This window comes from Clupea harengus, chromosome 18 (assembly GCF_900700415.2).
Source record: "Clupea harengus chromosome 18, Ch_v2.0.2, whole genome shotgun sequence".
Lineage (NCBI taxonomy): Eukaryota > Metazoa > Chordata > Actinopteri > Clupeiformes > Clupeidae > Clupea > Clupea harengus.
In genome coordinates, this window is record NC_045169.1 from 11,393,958 (window position 1) to 11,412,453 (window position 18,496).

The following is an 18,496-nucleotide window of genomic DNA, read 5'->3' on the forward strand; positions in this document are numbered from 1 at the left end:
GAGGAGCTTAGTCAGACCCTCATTTTATCATGGAGACCCAGTTACAAACTTCCAAATCACCACAGACTCTTTTTCTCTATAGGCGGAGTACGCTTGTATGAGCGGCAGATTACAGGATGTGTTTGCACATAGTTCAAGATCTTTGCTTTACTCCCAACCATTCTCACAGTCTGTGTTTGTGTAGGCTTGTGTGTGTGTGTGTGGTGCATGTGTGTGATTTAGTATTGGGGTGTGAGTTGATATCGATTTCGTTGTCTCCCTTGGAGATAAAATTCGGGCTTTGGAAAAACAGCCAAGTTCATGTCAGCTTGCATACTCCAAAGTAAACCTAGAGGTTAGCTGAACTGACTCATCATCATTTGTTTGGAACCTTTATTTCTTAGGAACTTTAGCCTGACTCATGCAATGGAGGGAAACTAAGAAAGCAACAACTAACCATCTGCTTCATTATGCAGATTGTGGGTCTCTGGGATCACGTTTTCCACTTTGGAGATCGGCCCCTCAACACACTCACACACACACACACAAACACACACACACACACACACACACACACACACACACACACACACACACACACACACACACACACCCCTGTACCTCCTTCATTTTTCAGAGGGAGCGAAACCTCAGGTATGTGGGGCAGCTGAGGCGGGATCCAGGAATGGGCCTATTGTTCTTCCCAGCAGAACGGATCAGACTTGAGCAGAGCGTGGAGAAATCATCTGTGGAAGGGGCCCGAGGAACGTTCTCCCATGACGCTTCCCCAACACATGGTCTCTCCATCAGCACTTTGAGTGGATGTGGAAGGGTGGGGGTGCGAGGAGAGACTGGAGGCAGGAGAACGCATTCCTCTTTCGCTATTCTTCCTCCTCCTCCTCCTCCTCCTCCTCCTCCTCCTCTTCCTAGACCTTCTCTCTTGCTTGCTCACCTCATAGCTGAAGATAAAGAGTGATGCACTGTGGAGGACCGTATACAGTGCTGATTTTAAAGCCAGATGTTCGTTTTTGGGAGTGTCTCTCTCTCTCTCTCTCTCACTCTCTCTATGTGTGTGTGTGTATGTGTATATGTCAGAGAGAAGGGGGAAAAAGAGAAAAGTTAGGAGAGTTAGAAAAGTTTAGACATCTTATGTATACATCTGAGTGTTCATCTGTGTTGTGTTTGTGGTACAAATACCTCCTTTTTCATGATTAGGGTCTTGAGAGACTCAAGGGCTTTATTTTACAGGGCCTGGGATCTCGTAAAGGAACTACAGTGTTCTGCAACTCTGGAATAACTGCAAATCATCTACCTGAGCGCAGGGAGTCAACATCACTGTGCTTAGAGGGGGGGTCAAGAGTTGTTGATATTTGAGCTCGACAGCCAATCATATTAAACCCTCCTTTCTGTGCTCCTGAAGCAACATGTTAATTGGCTGGAAGTGTTTAAGTCTCAGTTTCGATCCGCTTTGCTTGTTTCCCATCTACAGAGCCGGGACAATGGATTGGATGAGAATCGCGGACTACGCCTTTAAGCTCCCTCTTAGGCTGAGGCACATTCATTTTACCAATCTTTATTTGTCTTACTGTTGCAGTGTATAGGTAGCCGTGGACTGTATGTTTTTCTCTGTCTGTTTGCAGAGCATGTAGGGAAGGAGAGGAAATGAGTAGAACAGCTGCCAATGTCTTTTTAATGCTCCCCGTGTAATAATACATCTCTTCACTTTGCTGAGTGTGTTAACTCAGTCTGTACCATGGACAGTGGAGTCAAGGGGTCGACCACTGAAGACTCCACTGTATGTTCCAGTAATGGCAACAGCACACAGCTCGTAACCGTTTGCTTTCGCTGATTACATTAGAGCCTCATTCATTCGTATTGATTGAAGGGGGGAGCGCACGAGCACCCGTGCCAAATGAACTCGGCCAACCGATCAGCGGTCTGGTTTTCGTTGGCCCAACATCAAAGCGTCCACATGTAGATTTTGCCTCAGAGAAAGAGAGAGTTTTTTCCCCTCTCTCTCTCTCTCTCTCTCTCTCTCTCTTTTTCTTCTTCTTCGTCTGCTAATGGGTTCGTGGGCTACCTCTCACGGGTCCTGCTTGGCTGTTCACCATATTCATTAAGTAGTGGTGGAGACAGCTACGGTGGTGTAGGTCTGGGTCCCCGGTGTACGATTTAAAACAAATTTGCATCACGCTCCAGTGGTTGTGTGTCTGTGGTGTACAGCCCCCGCTGGCCAAATCTGCTCCAGGCAATCTAGCCAGTCTTTTCAAATGAAGCTGCGGCCTCAAGTTATGACGCCATTAGGGCGTGATTGTGATTGCGACCAGGGCGCAGTTAGCCAGTGGCCTGCTCCTGTAACCTATATGTGTATGTTTGTGTAGTGCACTAACAAGGTATCAAGTAGATCAATCAGAATTAGGCCAATTAGTCAAGAGTTTTTCTTCCTATCAGTTGACATAAGTGGCACTTGGAAGTCTCCCAAACGCTTCAAGATGCTCTGATTCTAAATCTTTTATCAACACAGTGAGAGCCATTTGATCCTGATGTTGATAAAAATGGTTATTAGTCATCGTTTGCATTGTAATGTAAGTGTCTCTCGCCTAAGCATATGATACATGTCTGCCTGGGAAAGTCCCTGTCATAGGGCGTTTTAGAAAATAATGGACATCCGATAGAGGCAATCAAAATGTCCTTCAAAACATACCCTTTTTTTGAGGTACTTTCTTAACACTTACTGCAACTTACGCAACTAATTTATTCAATCTCTCTCTCTCTGTCTCTCTCTCTCCCTCTCTTGTTTCTCATATTCCCTCTTTTTTTGTTTCCCTCTCTCACTGCTGTTCCTCTCCTCCTCCTCCTCCTCCTCCTCCTCCCCTCTCTCTTTCTGCCTCAGCTTCTGTGCAATTACTGCTCTGCCACTTCATCTTCTGTATTTATGGCTTTGCCCTGTGTGCTCTGAGCAGGGTGGAGAATGGAGGAGCGGGGAGGAGGAGGAGGAGGAGAAGGAGGAGAAGGAGCGGGAAAAGGGAGTTGTGGGAGACGCACAAAAGCTCTGATTCCTCCCGAGGAAGCGATAAGTCTCTCCACCGCCGCCACTGCTGGTACCGTGTAAGAACCCGCGGCCGGTGCCTAAGCCTGCCTAAGCTGGCCGTGCAGCGATGTTATTCAGAAGCGAAGCTCTCCTCTCTCCTCGCTCCCCCCTTCCTCTCCCTTGTTTCCGTATCTCGGTGCATGAACGAGTCAAAAAAGCTGCCCTTTTTTTTTCTGGTCGCGCTCCAACTCGCGCTCCAACTCCAACTCGGAGAGGGTGCAGTGTGTCAGAGAGGGGAGAGTGGTGTGTGTGTGTGTGTGTGTGTCTACGTGTGTGTGTGTGTGTGTGTGTGTGTGTGTGTGTGTGTGTGTGCTTGCGTGTTCATGTACAGGTGAGAAAGAGCAGAGAGGGCATGGTGTGCTCAGTCAGGTGTGTGTATGTTGCCAGTAAGAGATGCTACCTCAAAACCTTAACTGCCTTAAAACCAAATGATCACCTCTTTCATTCACTCTTACTTTATAGTCACCTTCTTTTACGTTTAATGGTGTAAAAAATGGATGCTTTACCTTAGATGCCAGCGTTATCCAAGATCATTTAAATAATTTATATAAGCCCAACACATTTTTGTCTGGTCATGTCTGGTGGTCTCGAGCGGCAGTTTTCAAGTGTGAAATTGGCAGTGATAATACAGGATTGGCGTGGTGATGAGAACCCAATAGTCCTGGCAGGTTATCTGAATCCCAGCACTCTCTGAATGTTAATGGGGGATGGAAGAATGACGGTGGAAGTCAGTAAGCTGTGTGTGTAATGTGTGTGTGTGTGTGTGTGTATGTGTGTGTGTGTGTGTGTGTGTGTGTGTGTGTCTGTGTGTGTGTGTGTGTGTGTGTGTGTGTGCATTGACAAATCAGGTCACTGAGCCCTGCCTGTGGCTGTAAAAGTCACATTTCAGTTGGGGTCACGGTAAGGGCTCCGTGTAGCTGTCCCAGACACATAGTGCTCTGTGTTGGAAAGGCTGCTGGGAAGTGCAGGTAATGCTGTGTGTGTGTGTGTGTGTGTGTGTGTGTGTGTGTGTGTGTGTGTGAGAGAGAGAGAGAGAGAGAGAGAGAGAGAGAGAGAGAGAGAGAGAGAGAGAGAGAGAGAGAGAGAGAGAGAGAGAGAGAGAGAGAGAGAGAGAGAGAGAGAGAGAGAGAGAGAGATTGTATGTGTGTATTTGGGGGGATTCTGATGGAGTATAATGATGGTGTGGAGAATGCAGACAGGGTGCTGTCTAACTGCTAAACAGCCACATCTGCCCCGGATGCGGAGCGGCTCTGGGCCCACATCCTCTCCTGTCGTGGGGAAGTGAATAATGGTTGCAGTGGAAGAAATGCAGAAAGCAGGAAAAGAATGAGAAATATTTATCTTTCGGTGTCCTTCAGGGAGCACCGGGCAGAAATGCAGGAGGAACACAACGATAAATATTACCGATCCAGTAAATAAACAGATTTAACAAACAAACATCAACACAAGGAAGGGGTATACACAGGGGCTCATAGACAAGAGATGGGAAATGTAGTTTAATTTAAAACATGTGGGAGTAGGATATTCTCTGTGTTCATGAATATTAAGTCTTCACTGTGCAAGGATAAAGTGCTTGTTAAGACATTCTTTCCCAAATGTATAAAATGTATGTTGACATGTTTGTTGTATGTTGACATTGATGTTCATTCAGTGAAACTTGGCAAATGGCGCAGTGGTACGATCAGCGCAGGATTAACAATTTCTTTAGCAAGTTGAGAATACTTTAATTACTTTTTATCCATACTATAGTGTTCTTATATCAGGTTTATTTATGTTTTGCGCACTTCCTAAAAATGCAGGTTTGTGAGATACAAGGTCTGGAACAGACAGCAGTGACACTCTGTGACGGGCTGTTTTGAGGCTGTTTTGCTGATGCTGTGGCGGCAGAGACATCACACCTCTGTCATGACTTTAGCAAGACAGAAATAAATGTTGGGGTGCAGGGGGGAAGATGTGGGCTGTGGGGTGTGGGGTGTGGGGTGTGGGGTGGGGCAGACTGGTCAGCCCTAAATTATGGAAGAATTATGGGTAGTTTTCTCTGCTTGATTAGACATAATTGAGATAAGTGTTCATGCAATCAGCACACGAGAATATTTATCTGTGCTTGTTACTGGTGATTTTACTCAAACTGTCTTCAAATATGGATAACTGCCATGGGAAAGTGATGCAAAGTTGGGGCCAAATTTGAATTTAATTTAATTTAATAAGGGATGTACCATACAGGCGTAGTTGTGATGGAAAAATATCTTACAGGCAAACTGTACTGAACTGAAACAGAGAGTAAACTGAAACACTGAGTTTAAATACACCACTCAACTCAACAACTACGAACAGTTGTGTGTGAACCAAATAAACCAGTCAACCATAGAATTCATATCCATAATTAGGAGGCTGCTGATTAAGGGCAAACTTAAATAAATACAGAAGTGAGTCCATGTTTATTATACAGGTGAGGGGGATCGTGCAGAGGCTGCGATTGAGGGAGTGAGAACTGGAGATGCAGAGAGGGAACACAATGTAGAATAGAGGATGCATCTAAAACTGAGGAAAGATCTCTCTTATTTGTGTGGTCCTAAATTTCTGTGTTCCATGCATGCTTCTAAACACAAGTGTGTTTGCCTGTTTCAAGTGTGTATGCCTGTGTGTTTGTGTGTGTGTGTGTGTGTGTGTGTGTGTGTGTGTGTGATGGCGGTGGAAAATGTTTTATTGCAGTCATTGACATCGCAGACTCTAAACAAGCACAGCAGCACAGTTTCAATACTCTCTGATCTATGGCTCTTGCCTAATTTTCCCCCTGTGTTGCCCCTTTGCCCTGCGTCCCCCCCGATGATACAGATGTCCCCGATGGCGATGTGAGATCAGACATTCAGAGTGGGCGGAGGGGGCGGGGACAAAGAGCCCACTCTCCCTCCCTCCCTCCCTCCTCTGGACAGCTGGCTCTCCTCTCCACAGCATGTAAATATAACTCTGCTTGTTCTTCTTCTCTTGGCTGGAGAAGACATGCACCCCCCCCCCCCTTCATCTCTGTCTCTCCACACCGGTCCTTGAGGAGAATCTTCAGCCCAGAAAAGTTGCCTTTCCAAAAGAAAGAGAGGAGGGGTTAAAAGGGGGGGGGGGCTCTGTGGTTTGTCCCCGTGGAGGAAACCTGAATGGTTGCCCTTGGAAACTGTAAAGGGGTTCTGTTGCTTAAAACCGCTTCTTCAAACTGACATCCCCAAGGGGTTCCACACAGACCTTTTCCCAAAAGGTCGTACGTGGAATATTAGAAGTTGAAAACTTCTACGACTCTGAAAAAGAAATGAAATGCAGGAGGATTCCAAGCTCCTACTGAAAGCCATTTTCTGTCCTAACTTCTCCGTACTAGAGTAGGTTAGAACCTGCGGCCAAGGAGAGTGTTATTGGAGGTTTTTGGGGGTATTGGGTTCTTTGAGGTCCAGGGTGGGCTCAGCTCCAGGCCTGTTGTTTTCCTTCGCCCCTCGCCCCCCACCCCCATCCCGGTCACGCTGCCAAATGTCCGCGACCCTGAAGCGAGGCGCGCGTATAAACCTCTGGTGCTGACATCCCAGTCACCCCTCCGCCAATCAGCTTTGCCCCGGGGCCTGCCTGCTAATCAGACGCAGATTTGTGGGGGTCGCTTTCCTTTTCTTTCCTCCTTTTACTCTCCTCTGTCCTCTGCTCTCTCCTCCTCTTTCTCTGGAATAGAGTTGGGCATTGACCATGCAACAGTATTCAGTGTTTTTGCTTCTTTTACCGTGCCTTTGTTATTATTATTATTATTATTATTTATCCTGTGTGTGTGTTCCAGTAATCACGAAATTGCCAGTGTGTTTTTCTCTTGCCTTATCACTTCTTTGTCCTAACTCCTGCCGATGTTATGTTATTTGATGCAATGGGAAACTACATGCCTGATGTTTAACATCTAGACCAATTCATAGACTGCCTGTGGCAAAGAGAAGCTGTCGAAGCCGTTGCTGTCAGACACGGTGTAAACATTTCTTCTCAGCCCGGTGTTGTTTTCACCTGGGAGCTGTGCCCCTGCTCTTTTGCGTTCAGATAAAGTGTCAGTCTCTCTTTCACACACACGCATGCACACAATCTTCCTCTCTTTCTCTCTCTCTCTCTCTCGCTCACACACTTTGTTTAGCCTAACTTAGCATACAGCCATGTCTCAGCAACACAATGCTCATGGAGCACACAGCACTAACGAACAGAACACTGTAACCAGTTATAGGGCTGCAGGATAAACACAATGAGATTAAAGATGATCCACAGGTGTCCGTCCGGAGGGTCAGCATGGAGGACGCAAGGTGTTAGCTGAAAACAATTAGCTGAACCTCCGGAGCTTTTGGCAGGAAGAACAAACATAGCACCTGGCAGTGCCTTAATTCATCTTCAGAGCCTGCTGGTGCCAGTTAATTTAATGTAAATTGTATCGGAGGGGAAGAAATGTGGTACCTGTAATATGCAGAGGCTTTTGGCGCTAGTGCAGTTAATGTAAATGTGTCACATTCTTGAGTGTATGTGTGTGTGTGTATGTTTGTGGACGGGGTGTGTGTGTGTGTGTGTGTGTGTGTGTGTGTGTGTGTGGGGGGGGGGGGTTGAGGTGGTTTTGTCACTAGACCATTTGGTTACAGGATGATATATGAAAACCACCAATCTTCTTCACTACACATGTTAACACAGCTCTTGAGCTTTGAATATATGCCATCCTGTCATATATATTATATGTCAGCAGGACATCACAGATTTCAGTGCTGCCGATGTACACACAGCCATGCATTATTTAAAAAACAAGTACACGAAGAGCCACAGCAAATAAAGTTTAACGAAGGTCAAAGTGATCCCACGACTGATTAGTAGGCAATGTTCAATTCTTCATGTGCGAGAGATGTGTAATGTTGAGCCTTGAGGTTAGCGCTCGGTCCTCTGGCTGGGACACGTGGGCAGCTGTGCGGCGCTATCTCCAGTAATCAACCGCTTGAACTATTCAGAAGACAAGCAAGAGAGAGAGACACTTACCCACACAATGCATCTGCAAATCCTCTGGATGCACTTGTTCCCCAAGTTGTCACGGGCGAACGCTTACTAGATGTGCATATTCCCATTTTTGTCACCCCCCATTTCTTTATTTATTTATTGGTGGAGCGGTGATTGAGCAATTTGCCTCTCCATGGTATTGGCTGCTTGGCGCTCTCTCGGCCACCACTGGCACAGGGCTGTAAAATTCACAGTTTTATCGACAGCGCACAATGGGGGATTCAGGCAGCCCATTTTTTGGGGTCCAAGTGTCTTAATTTGTGTGCAATTTGGTTTTGTGTACCACTGTTGATAGGTGTGCATGTGTGCTTGCTGTGTTGTGTGTGTGTGTGTGTGTGTGTGTGTGTGTGTGTGTGTGTGTGTGTGTGTGTGTGTGTGTCCGTGTGTGTGCATGTGTGTGTGTGCATGTGTGTGTGTGCATGAGTAGACCATACACACACAGCTTTTTACCCATACCACCAGATGTGAGGTGTTTGTTGTTATTTACCATTTAGGGATTAATTACAGTTTGTTACACCATGAGAAGTCTAACCCTTTCATGCACAACAGGTGGTGCATTTGTTTTAACACATTAGTATTAGTTTTAATACAATTGTAATTATTACAGTCATACAATGGGTTGGTGTATTTAGCAAGAGCATTTCCATCATTTCAGTAGTGATATATGACTCACTCCTGGGTTTGATGAGGGATGGCTTCATGTCAGGTGCTTTTTCTTTTTCTGTGGTTTCTGTTATTTTCTGTATTGTGTATCCTTTGTATTGTATGGACATATTTATACCTTTATGCGTCTGGGTGTTTACACGTGCATTCTTGAGCTTTGGGTGGATTATGTGCGTGTGCGTGTGCGTGTGCGTGTGAGTGTGAGTGTGTATGTGTGTGTGTAGGGGGATGAATTTTTTTTTTTTTTCCTTGGACATAAATCTGTATCCATGGAGACAAGGAGTTGATGAGGAGCAGGCTGCATCCTGTGTAGCAAGACTCCAGGAGGAGGGGATGACAGGATGAGAGGAGAGAAGCAGAGGAGTGGAGGATATGTGATTTACAGGCAGCAAGTCGCCGGATGGCGTCCAGGAAAAACACACATCAGCAGGCGTTCCCTCCAGGGGAAGGTGAGGCAAGGGCCAGCAGGCCGACAGCGCGGGGCTCACGTCCAGGGCGCAGAGCTCCTCACTCGGGTTCACCTGAGTCGAAGAGGCGCCCTGGAGCTCTGCTCTCCAAACCACAGGCCTCAGCCGTGTCACTAAGGTCGGCTTAAAGGTGCAGTCCGTGATTAAGATCCAATACACTTTTTGTTACACAGTCCTGGCTCTGTGAATAGGAAACAAACAAAGTGTCTCGGGCTGAGCCATAAACTATTCCAGTCAATCAACATGGCTGGAGCCATCCTGAGCCACCCTTTCCCATTTACAGGACCGGGAGTGTGTACGAACACCTGAGGTGTTTTTGAGCACACACACGGGATTGGATAGCTAGAGGAACTTGAGGAGAATTTCACCGAATTTGATGCGAAAAGTGTAATAGATTATAATAAAAGACCACACTTTTAAAGGTGCAGCATGGTCATTTTTTGGTAAAAAAAAGGAAACTTTTCAGAAGTTTAGTAATTATTCACTTGTTTATTAATTTGCTTATTAATATTTTACAGTAAACAACAACAACAGCTGGTATTGTTGAGTTTTAACATTAGAGATACGAACATCTCGTCCCCATATATTTGCAGTATTATTTTAGGGTCAGTGGAGCTGTTATTTTTGGCAACACTTTATTTGAAGGGTGAATGAATAGCACATTCATAAAGCCTTACATAAATGCTTCATAATACATCCAGGAATGCATGAATCAACATTCATGTAATTTGTTACATTACTGTTGAATACTGTTGGGTTATTTCTTTTAATTAAAGTCCCCTTTTCAATGTTTTAAAGTCAACTACAAATATTGGCTCCGTCAAAATTACTCAGCCTGGCACTTTCTCTGTAATGCAAACTTTATTATCCGTGTAATCAGCTGTTTCTATACCGACACGTCCCATTTCCCCCACTGAAGGGGGCATCCAACACTGGGCTCCTCTTCTTCTGTAGCAGCTACGACACAGCACAACTTGTGTGAACAATAAACACAAGCCAAACCAACATTAATTCTGCTCGTTTCCTCCCTGATTTCAATTACCTAAAGTGAGACGTCTCATCCTGAAGACAAAAGCCAGAAGTAAAAAAAAAAACTAAGCCTCAGACAGGCTTTTGAAAGAGAACAGAAGGTCAAACATAAGAGAAAAAGATATACATTTTTGGTCAGCTGCTGTGTAAAGTGGTGGCACTGCTTATGTTAAGAAAATGACCTTTGCAGTGAATTGACAATAAATTGATTTTTGTATCAGTTAATCGTTTTCTCTGTCAAATGATGGCACAGCTTAATCGTGAGTGAAAATGCCTTTTGAACATTATTTTTTAAAACCAATGTTTTGGCTTATCTTACTTTGAAATGTTGTGTTCAAGAAGATGTTCATGTGTTATTGTACCTTATGTACTTAGTGTGCCTATTAAAGCCATTTAAAGCTGGTGGTGTTCACTGAGAAACGTCTTCTACCTTCCATTATCCTACAGGGACACTCACTGTGGAGTCTAAAGTCACTCTACTATATGGTGTGGTCCAACCTTTGTGAATAATTTATGAATGCTGCTTAGCATGTCACTTTACTGTACGGGCACTCGGGCAGTGAAGGATTTATAAATATATTATGAGCATTTCGTTTGAAATAGTTGACTGAAATGCACTGCCCCTTGAGTCTATGACTACCCTTCAAATAAAGTGTCACCAAAATGTCATACTCCACCTTTAAAGTTAAAGTTGCAGTGGAGGTGGAGGGTAAGATTAGTCACAAACTCTTTGTGTCTGGTTTGAGATAATCGACACCCAGATAACGACACCCACACAAATACACACACTCATACATCATTTACTGGAAGAGGTCAAACACCAACACACACACACCCATGCACTGCACTGCACTGCACTGCACTGCACTGCATTATTCACTGGTGGAGGTCAAAGACCATCACACACACACACACACACACTCACACACACACACACACACAAATAAGCACACATTCACACACTTTTTCTCTTCAGAAATGCTGGAATAGTGTCCCCAGCACGTTCCACTGATGCGCGCGCACACACACAGACACACACACACACACACACTGTCGACAGCCAGAGGTGCTGCTCCACATTGTCCTCTGGCAGGCATTCTTGCATTCTCCTCTCCCCCCTTCCCTCCCTATCTCTGTCTCTTTCTTTCTCTCTCTCTCTCTCTCTCTCTCTCTCTCTCTCTCTCTCTCTCTCTGGTATTCACTGTGTCTCTCTTACACATTTTCTCAATCACTCTCTCTGGTCCCGTCACCTTATTTTTTTCTTTTCTTTATTCTTTTCATTTAGTCTTACACTCTTTCTCTCACACACACACCCTATCTGTCTCTCACTCTCACGGCCCTTAGTGTCACTTTCTCCCCCTCCTTCTCCCCCCCCCCCTCTCTGACAGATGTACGTTATCGCTCCCTCTCGCCCCTCGTGCTCTCATCCCCACCCCTCTTTCTTTAGCTCTCTCTCTCTCTCTCTCTCTCTCTCTCTCTCTCTCCCTCTCGCCCCTTGTGCTCTCATCCCCACCCCTCTTTCTTTAGCTGTTTCACAGAGCTCACAGGGGAGAGAGCTGCCACCAGCGTCAAAGGCGGGCTTATTAGCCTAATGACTTAATTAGATTGTAAAGAGGCCGTGCTGCTCCAGTCTTGCCTCGCATCATCTCATCGGTGGCACGGGGGGCTTGGGGGTGTAATTAGCCGATCTTGTGATACATGCCTGCGTGTGTGTGTGTTTCTATGAGCCTGTGTGTTTAGACCCAGGGGAAGATCACACACACACACACACACACACACACACACACACACACACACACACACACACACACACACACACACACACACACACACACACACACACACACACACACACACACACACACACTCAGACACTCAGACACACACACACCCAAGTGCCATCTGTGGAAGATATAGAATCGCTTTTTCTCTTGCGGTTTACTTGATTCTTGTTGTGTATGTGTGTGTGTGTATGTGTGCACGCATGTGGATGTCTTTGTATGTGTGTGGGCGTGTGTGTGTTTGTGAGAGAGAGAGAGAGAGAGAGAAAGAGAGAGAGAGAGAAAAAGAAGGCGCAAGTTGGACTGAAATGGTTGGGTGGGCACTTTTTTGTTACCCTCGGAGAAAGAAATTTGTTTGAAAGCCATTTAAACTCTAAACACCTCCTCCCCCATAAAACAGCGGTTAGCCAGATTAACCTCCTTTTACAGCCGTCGCCCGCAGGGGAGGCAGCCGCCCAGATCACTCAGGGCACACGTGTGTGTGTGTGTGTGGTGTGTGTGTGTGTGTGTGTGTGTGTGTGTGTGTGTGTGTGGGTATGTTACGGCCTTCGTGTTCTTTCTGTGGATGGGGATAGCGCTTACGAGAGAGATGGAGGGGGGACTCCCAGTACCACTCCGCCCATTCACACCCACCCACACATCGCTACCTGCGTTGGTCACACGTTACGTTTTTTAATGAGACTGTTACATCATCAATGTTTTGAGTTGTCGTTAAGTTTTAATCATGTGCCTGTGCAGTTTGTGTGTGTGTGTGTGTGTGTGTGTGTGTGTGTGTGTGTGTGTGTGTGTGTCTGTGTGCGTGTGCGTGTGCGTGTGTGTGTGTGTTTCTTCACTGGGCTTTTGGCCATTTCCTTTCCAGACCGCTGGTGCACTACCCCCTGTACACTCCCACATCCCCAGACCCCTCTCATTTGGGAAACAGAGACCCCATTTCGCCCGCCTGGCTTTGTTTTCATAGCAAGAGCGCCGCTTGCTCTTCCTGTTTGAGACTCAGTTACTTTTTGCTCCCCTTGGCTGGGACTGGACCCCCACCCCCAGTAGAGCTGACCAACCGCTGGATGGAGTGGAGAGCATACACAGTTACACACAGCAGACGCCCACATGGGTTTCTATGAGAATTGTACATATTTGCACCCAAACCAAAAAAAAAATAGGCCCCCCCCAACAGAAGAACAGAAACTACTGAACATTCTAGTTACATGTTGCTATAGCCGGAGCAATCTTCATCAGCTCTACTGCGTCATGATGACGCAAGACATTTGAAAAGACATATTCTGCAAGCTAATACTGTAATTATATGAATGATGATTATTTGAAGTGTCCCCATTATTAAAGGAACCCTTATGTATATACATTTGGGAGGGTGAGGAGGGGGGGGAGGTTCTATGCATTTATGAACCCAGAGAGTTATTGCAGTGCAAACTCTTGAGTGCAAGCAGAAGTATGGTGAAATAATGAACTTCGACGAGAGAATAGAGAGAGCTCTTGGAGAGATTCCATTGCCTGCGTGCAGTCACTCGTGACCGATATTGACCTTGAAGGATTCAGAGAAATCCTTTTTGCAATCCCATCTTTGACAACTGGATATGTGTTTTTTTCCTTCGCTTATTTTCGATACTGACAAAATAATCAAGATGGACTATTTAGAGTTAGATGCGAGAGGACAAAACAAAATGAGCAATCCGCTTATGAAAACAAAGCACATGGGATGTGTGTGATGCAAAAGGCAAAGAGACAGAGAAAGAGAGAGAAAGAGAGATGTATGAAAACTAAATGAGAGAAAAAAAGAGAAATCACCAGAGGACTTGAAAGCTTTGAGAAAGCGACTCAAGCTTTGAGAGAGAGCTGATGGGTTCTTGGCACACACTCTGGTCTTTGTCTGAAGCCTCTCACTCCCTGCGTGTACGAATAACACGGGGAAAACAAAACAATTTCAAAAGTGTCATAACTGGATTTGCCTTCAGAGCATGGTGGGGGTTGATGGCTGAGAAGGGGAGAAGTGTGTGTGTGGGGGGGTTAATGGCAAGCTCCCAAAAGCTTCCCATAAACGGGCCCTTATGAAAACCATACGGCCTACTCCTGAGAAAGAAGCAAAGAAACCTCTCCCAACCCCCAAGATTCTCTCTCTCTCTCTCTCTCTCTCTCTCTCTCTCTCTCTCTTTCTATTCCTTTTTTTTCTCTCTCCCTTTCCCATACGAACATATGCATGCCCCCCCCCCTTTCAAAAACATACAATCTTTTTTCCCCTCTTGTTCCCTCCTCTTTGCCCTCCCATCCTCTTTCGCCTTCTCTCTCTCTATCTCTCTCTCTCTCTCTCTCTCTCCCTCCCTCCCTCCCTGCCTCACACTCCCATTCTCTCTCTCCGAAGCAGGGGACAAGCTGCAGGCGCTGGGAGCCGGACCAGACCTCTATTAGACAGGATAGAGAGAAGGACCCTCTCAGAGAAAGAAAGAAAGAATTACAGATAGATTAAAAGAAAGAAAAGAAATGTAGGCAGACAAACTTTCAGTCAAAGCTTGGGAAATAAAGTTGTTCAGATGAAGAAAACTTAATGGAAAAGGTTAAAACTCCATTCTTCAGCGCAGAAACTCAACAGAAGTAAGTGGCAAAGTAAGTAGGACAAGAGAAAAAAGTTCTTTTTTTCTTTTTTTAAGAGGAACAAAGACAGATTTAAAGAAAAAAAGGAATAAAAAGACAAGCGGGACAGTGAGAGCGAGAGAGTGTAAGTGAGTGAGAGTAAGAGGAAGATAGGATGGGCTGGACTGCTGTGTGGCTCCACTGCTGCGGAGCCGCTCTGCTCTGCCTGCTGGGGCTGCTTCCGCAGTGCGCCGTGCGGAGCCAGGACGTGCGGGAGGGGGACGCGGTTTGCACGGAGAACGACGGCTGTTTCGTGCTCTACTTCGAGCGCAAGACCTTCCTGTACGCTTGGCGCAGCTGCAAGGAGCGTGGGGGTGACCTGGCCACACTGAAGGACCCCCGGGACGCCGTTGCTGTCGAGCGCCTCTTCGCGGGCGTGGACCTGCGTGGCAAGCAGGGCAAGGTGCGGACGTGGATCGGGCTCCAGAGGCAGCCGCGCCAGTGCTCGTCTACCCGCCCCCTCCGCGGCTTCAGCTGGGTCACCGGCGACCAGGACACGCGCTTCACCGACTGGCTGGGCGAGGATTCGGCCAGTGCCTGCACCGCACCGCGCTGCGTCGTCGTGGGCTACACTGAACCCCCGAACCTGGGTCATGGCGACAACCTCAAGTGGACGGACGGCCCATGCTCGATCACCGTGGACGCATACCTGTGCAAGTACAACTACAAGGGCATGTGTCCGAGCATACCGGGAGAAGGTGGGGGGAACACCTTTTACAGCACTCCTTTTGACCTGTTGACCACAGAGCTGAGCCACCTGCCGTATGGGTCCATGGCTACCGTGCCGTGTCCGGCAGATACAGTTGGGGATCAGACAGTGCTGTGCACAGACATGGGCGATGGGACTGTGAACTGGTCTCGGGAGGCTCCGTACTGCTCAGTTAAACAGACTTGGTGCGATCAGGACAACGGTGGGTGTCACCAGCTGTGCATCGACAAAGATGACACCCACGTGTGCATGTGCATCGACGGCTACGTGCTGGCAGAGGACGGCATGAGCTGCCTGCCGGACGACCCGTGCCTCAACTCGCCGTGCGAGTCCGAGTGCGTGCCGGTGACCGACGGCTTCCGCTGCGACTGCCCCGAGGGCTACGTGCTGGAGCCGGACGAGCACAGCTGCCGCGACTTAGACGAATGCCAGCAGATGCCCTGCGAGCACCAGTGCATCAACTCGCCCGGCTCCTACGAGTGCAGCTGCCTGGACGGCTACCGGCTGGAGGGCGGCGAGTGCGAGGACGTGGACGAGTGCACCGGGGACCCGTGCGAGCACGCCTGCGAGAACACGCCCGGCTCGCACGTGTGCCACTGCCACCTGGGCTTCGGGCCAACACCTGAGGACTCCAGCCGCTGCCAGGACATAGACGAGTGCCAGATCGAGGACACCTGCGATCACATGTGCATCAACTATGAGGGCGGCTTTGAGTGCTACTGCCAAGAGGGCTACGAGCTGCAGGCCGACCACTACTCCTGTAGTCTGATCACCCAGAGCCACGGGGACCCCACCGCCACCCCGGCTTACCCCTGGGCTACCATGCTGCCTGACTCCATGTGGAACCTCCCCTGGGGGCCTCCTCCAAGCGTGGATTACAACCCAGACCCGACGGACTACGGGGGGAACACCAACTGGATGACCGATCGCCCAGATGCAGAGGAGAAGAGTGACCAATGGACCTATCAGGAACCGTTGGTGCCGTCGCCGAGCCCGGAACAATCCAGCTACGATCCTCAGTTGGACCCCACCCCCACCCCAGACATGACAACCCCAACCCCCTCCCCCGCCACCCACGAGTCCACTACACCGGACTATTACGATGACGAGGACGAGGACGACCCCACGGCAACCACTGCCGTTCCCACGACAACTTTCATCGAGGGTGCATGGAACTGGCTCTGGCTCACCTCAACCGACGTGCCTCTCCAAGCAGGGGGGGTTGAATTAGGAACAGACAACTGTGTGATTTCAAGCACGACCACGAACAGTCCAGAGGTCTTCTCCTCCGAGTCCTACTCCTCCTCTCGGACCCCAGAAACAGTCGGCGTCTACGGGGAGGAAATGGACGGAGACTACGAGGGGGAGAAGACGGTGGGAGAGGGAGTGCAGGAGAAGGAGGAGGAGGAGGAAGAGGAGGAGGGGGGCAGCTGGCTGTTGGTGGGGCTCCTGGTTCCCCTCTGCATCTTCCTGCTCATCATGGTGGTCCTGGGCGCCATCTACTGCAATCGCAGCGCCTCCGCAAAACCACAGAACAAGAACACGTCGGACTGCTACCACTGGATCTCAGGCGCCGCAGACAAAGCCGGAGCAGAACATTCCGGAAGCGCCACCAAGTCCCATGTGTAAAACAGTAGGCTGCAGTTACAGAGGAAGGACACACACAAAAAAGATGCATATGACATGTCGTGTGAAGAGGACAGGGGAAGGCAACACGGTCAAAGTGGAGCGAGAGACTGAGCTTTGAACGTGATGTCTATTCTTCTTCTGTTTTGTGAGGCAATGTTTCTTTTTTCTTTCTTGTATCAGGATATTTATTAGGAATATCTATTGGAAGGAGAAGGAGCCCAGGGGAGAACCTGAATGGGACTAAAGCTGTTCTTCTCTATGGTGCTGTGAAAAAACGATAGTCACTGTTCTCCTGATACACACTGACAGAGAGAGAGAGAGAGAGAGAGAGAGAGAGAGAGAGAGAGAGAGAGAGAGAGAGAGAGAGAGAATGTGATTACTGCAAGATTGCACCATAAGTCAAACCTAGCGTGCTTGGCAAAATTGAACGAATTACCCTGGTTTGAGAGCATAAGGTCATATTTATTGTTGGTGTAGGTCATGTTTTTGTATGCAAGTAACATTCAACAGTCTTTGGTAGAATCTTAAGGGAAATGTCACTCTAAAACATAATTCTTCACAGACCAAAGACCAAAGAAAGTTTTGTTTTGTTTTTCCCCCCTAAGTACTTGTCTGCTTGTGGAGAGTGAACCAGACAAATTGCCGTTTTACCTAATCGCTGTGAAACTGTAGGAGAGTGTCTGGCTTGGGACTAGACTTTTGAAGGACAGGCGTCTTCACGAGCAGCCGTGCTTTGACAAGCGCTGAGTGTGACGAGTGAAAGATGGCCACCAGTGGGACCTATCACTCAGCCGGCACTGACGACTGACCCAGCCGAGGCCGAGTGATCCATTGGACTAGACCGGCAGTCATGCGTGTTGTTTTGACTCCTCAAGTACTTTTATGTCCATGGTGACTTTTCTTTTACCTTCAAGACACAACAGAACAAAACAAAAAACTACAGTGTTTCTCAGAATAAACTCTTTTTTTTGTACATTTTGTCATAAGATTGATGCTTGGTTGTAGCATATCAAACATCTTTTGTTGTCATGGTCTGGTATTTTCCTCTGCTGACAGTAAAGGGTCAGGTGTGCTCCTGTAGTTCAGGGCGAATAAACAGAGACACACAAGAGCCAGTGGACCAATCGCATTACTGTGGTCATGACCTCACCAATAAACAGTTCTTAGGTCACATTGTTCTCCTTCCTCTGTTCCTTTCTCTTTTTCTTCTTCTTCCATCCTTCTTATGTTCCCAGGACTTCTGCTCCTGCTGAGTGAGCTCATCGCTGGCAGACCCTCCTCAGGGGTCGCGTCAGCCACCCCCCCCCCCCCCCCGCCAAAAAAAAAGAGAAACGCTTTTGGCGTATTTGCAAATGCCGTATCATTGCTATTCAGGTTTTGAAGGCCGATGCTAAAGGAGGTTTTTCAACTTGCTAATTCCAATACACTTTTACCTGGAGGAAGAATAATTAACCTTGATTTAATTTAAACATGA

General features: G+C 47.5%; 1 protein-coding gene across 1 annotated transcript; it reads left to right on the forward strand.

The window, feature by feature from the left end:
• The first annotated feature begins 14,312 nt into the window (after nt 1–14,312).
• On the forward strand, nt 14,313–18,193 carry cd248a (CD248 molecule, endosialin a). Its single transcript, XM_031585238.2, has one exon. It carries the CDS (start codon nt 14,800–14,802, stop codon nt 17,020–17,022), a length of 2,223 nt encoding a protein of 740 aa, XP_031441098.1. The 5' UTR covers nt 14,313–14,799; the 3' UTR covers nt 17,023–18,193.
• Nucleotides 18,194–18,496: the final 303 nt, after the last annotated feature.

Coding starts and splice junctions, on each gene's coding strand:
- cd248a (XM_031585238.2), top strand. CDS start 14,800: ATGGGCTGGACTGCTGTGTGGCTCCACTGCTGCGGAGCCGCTCTGCTC.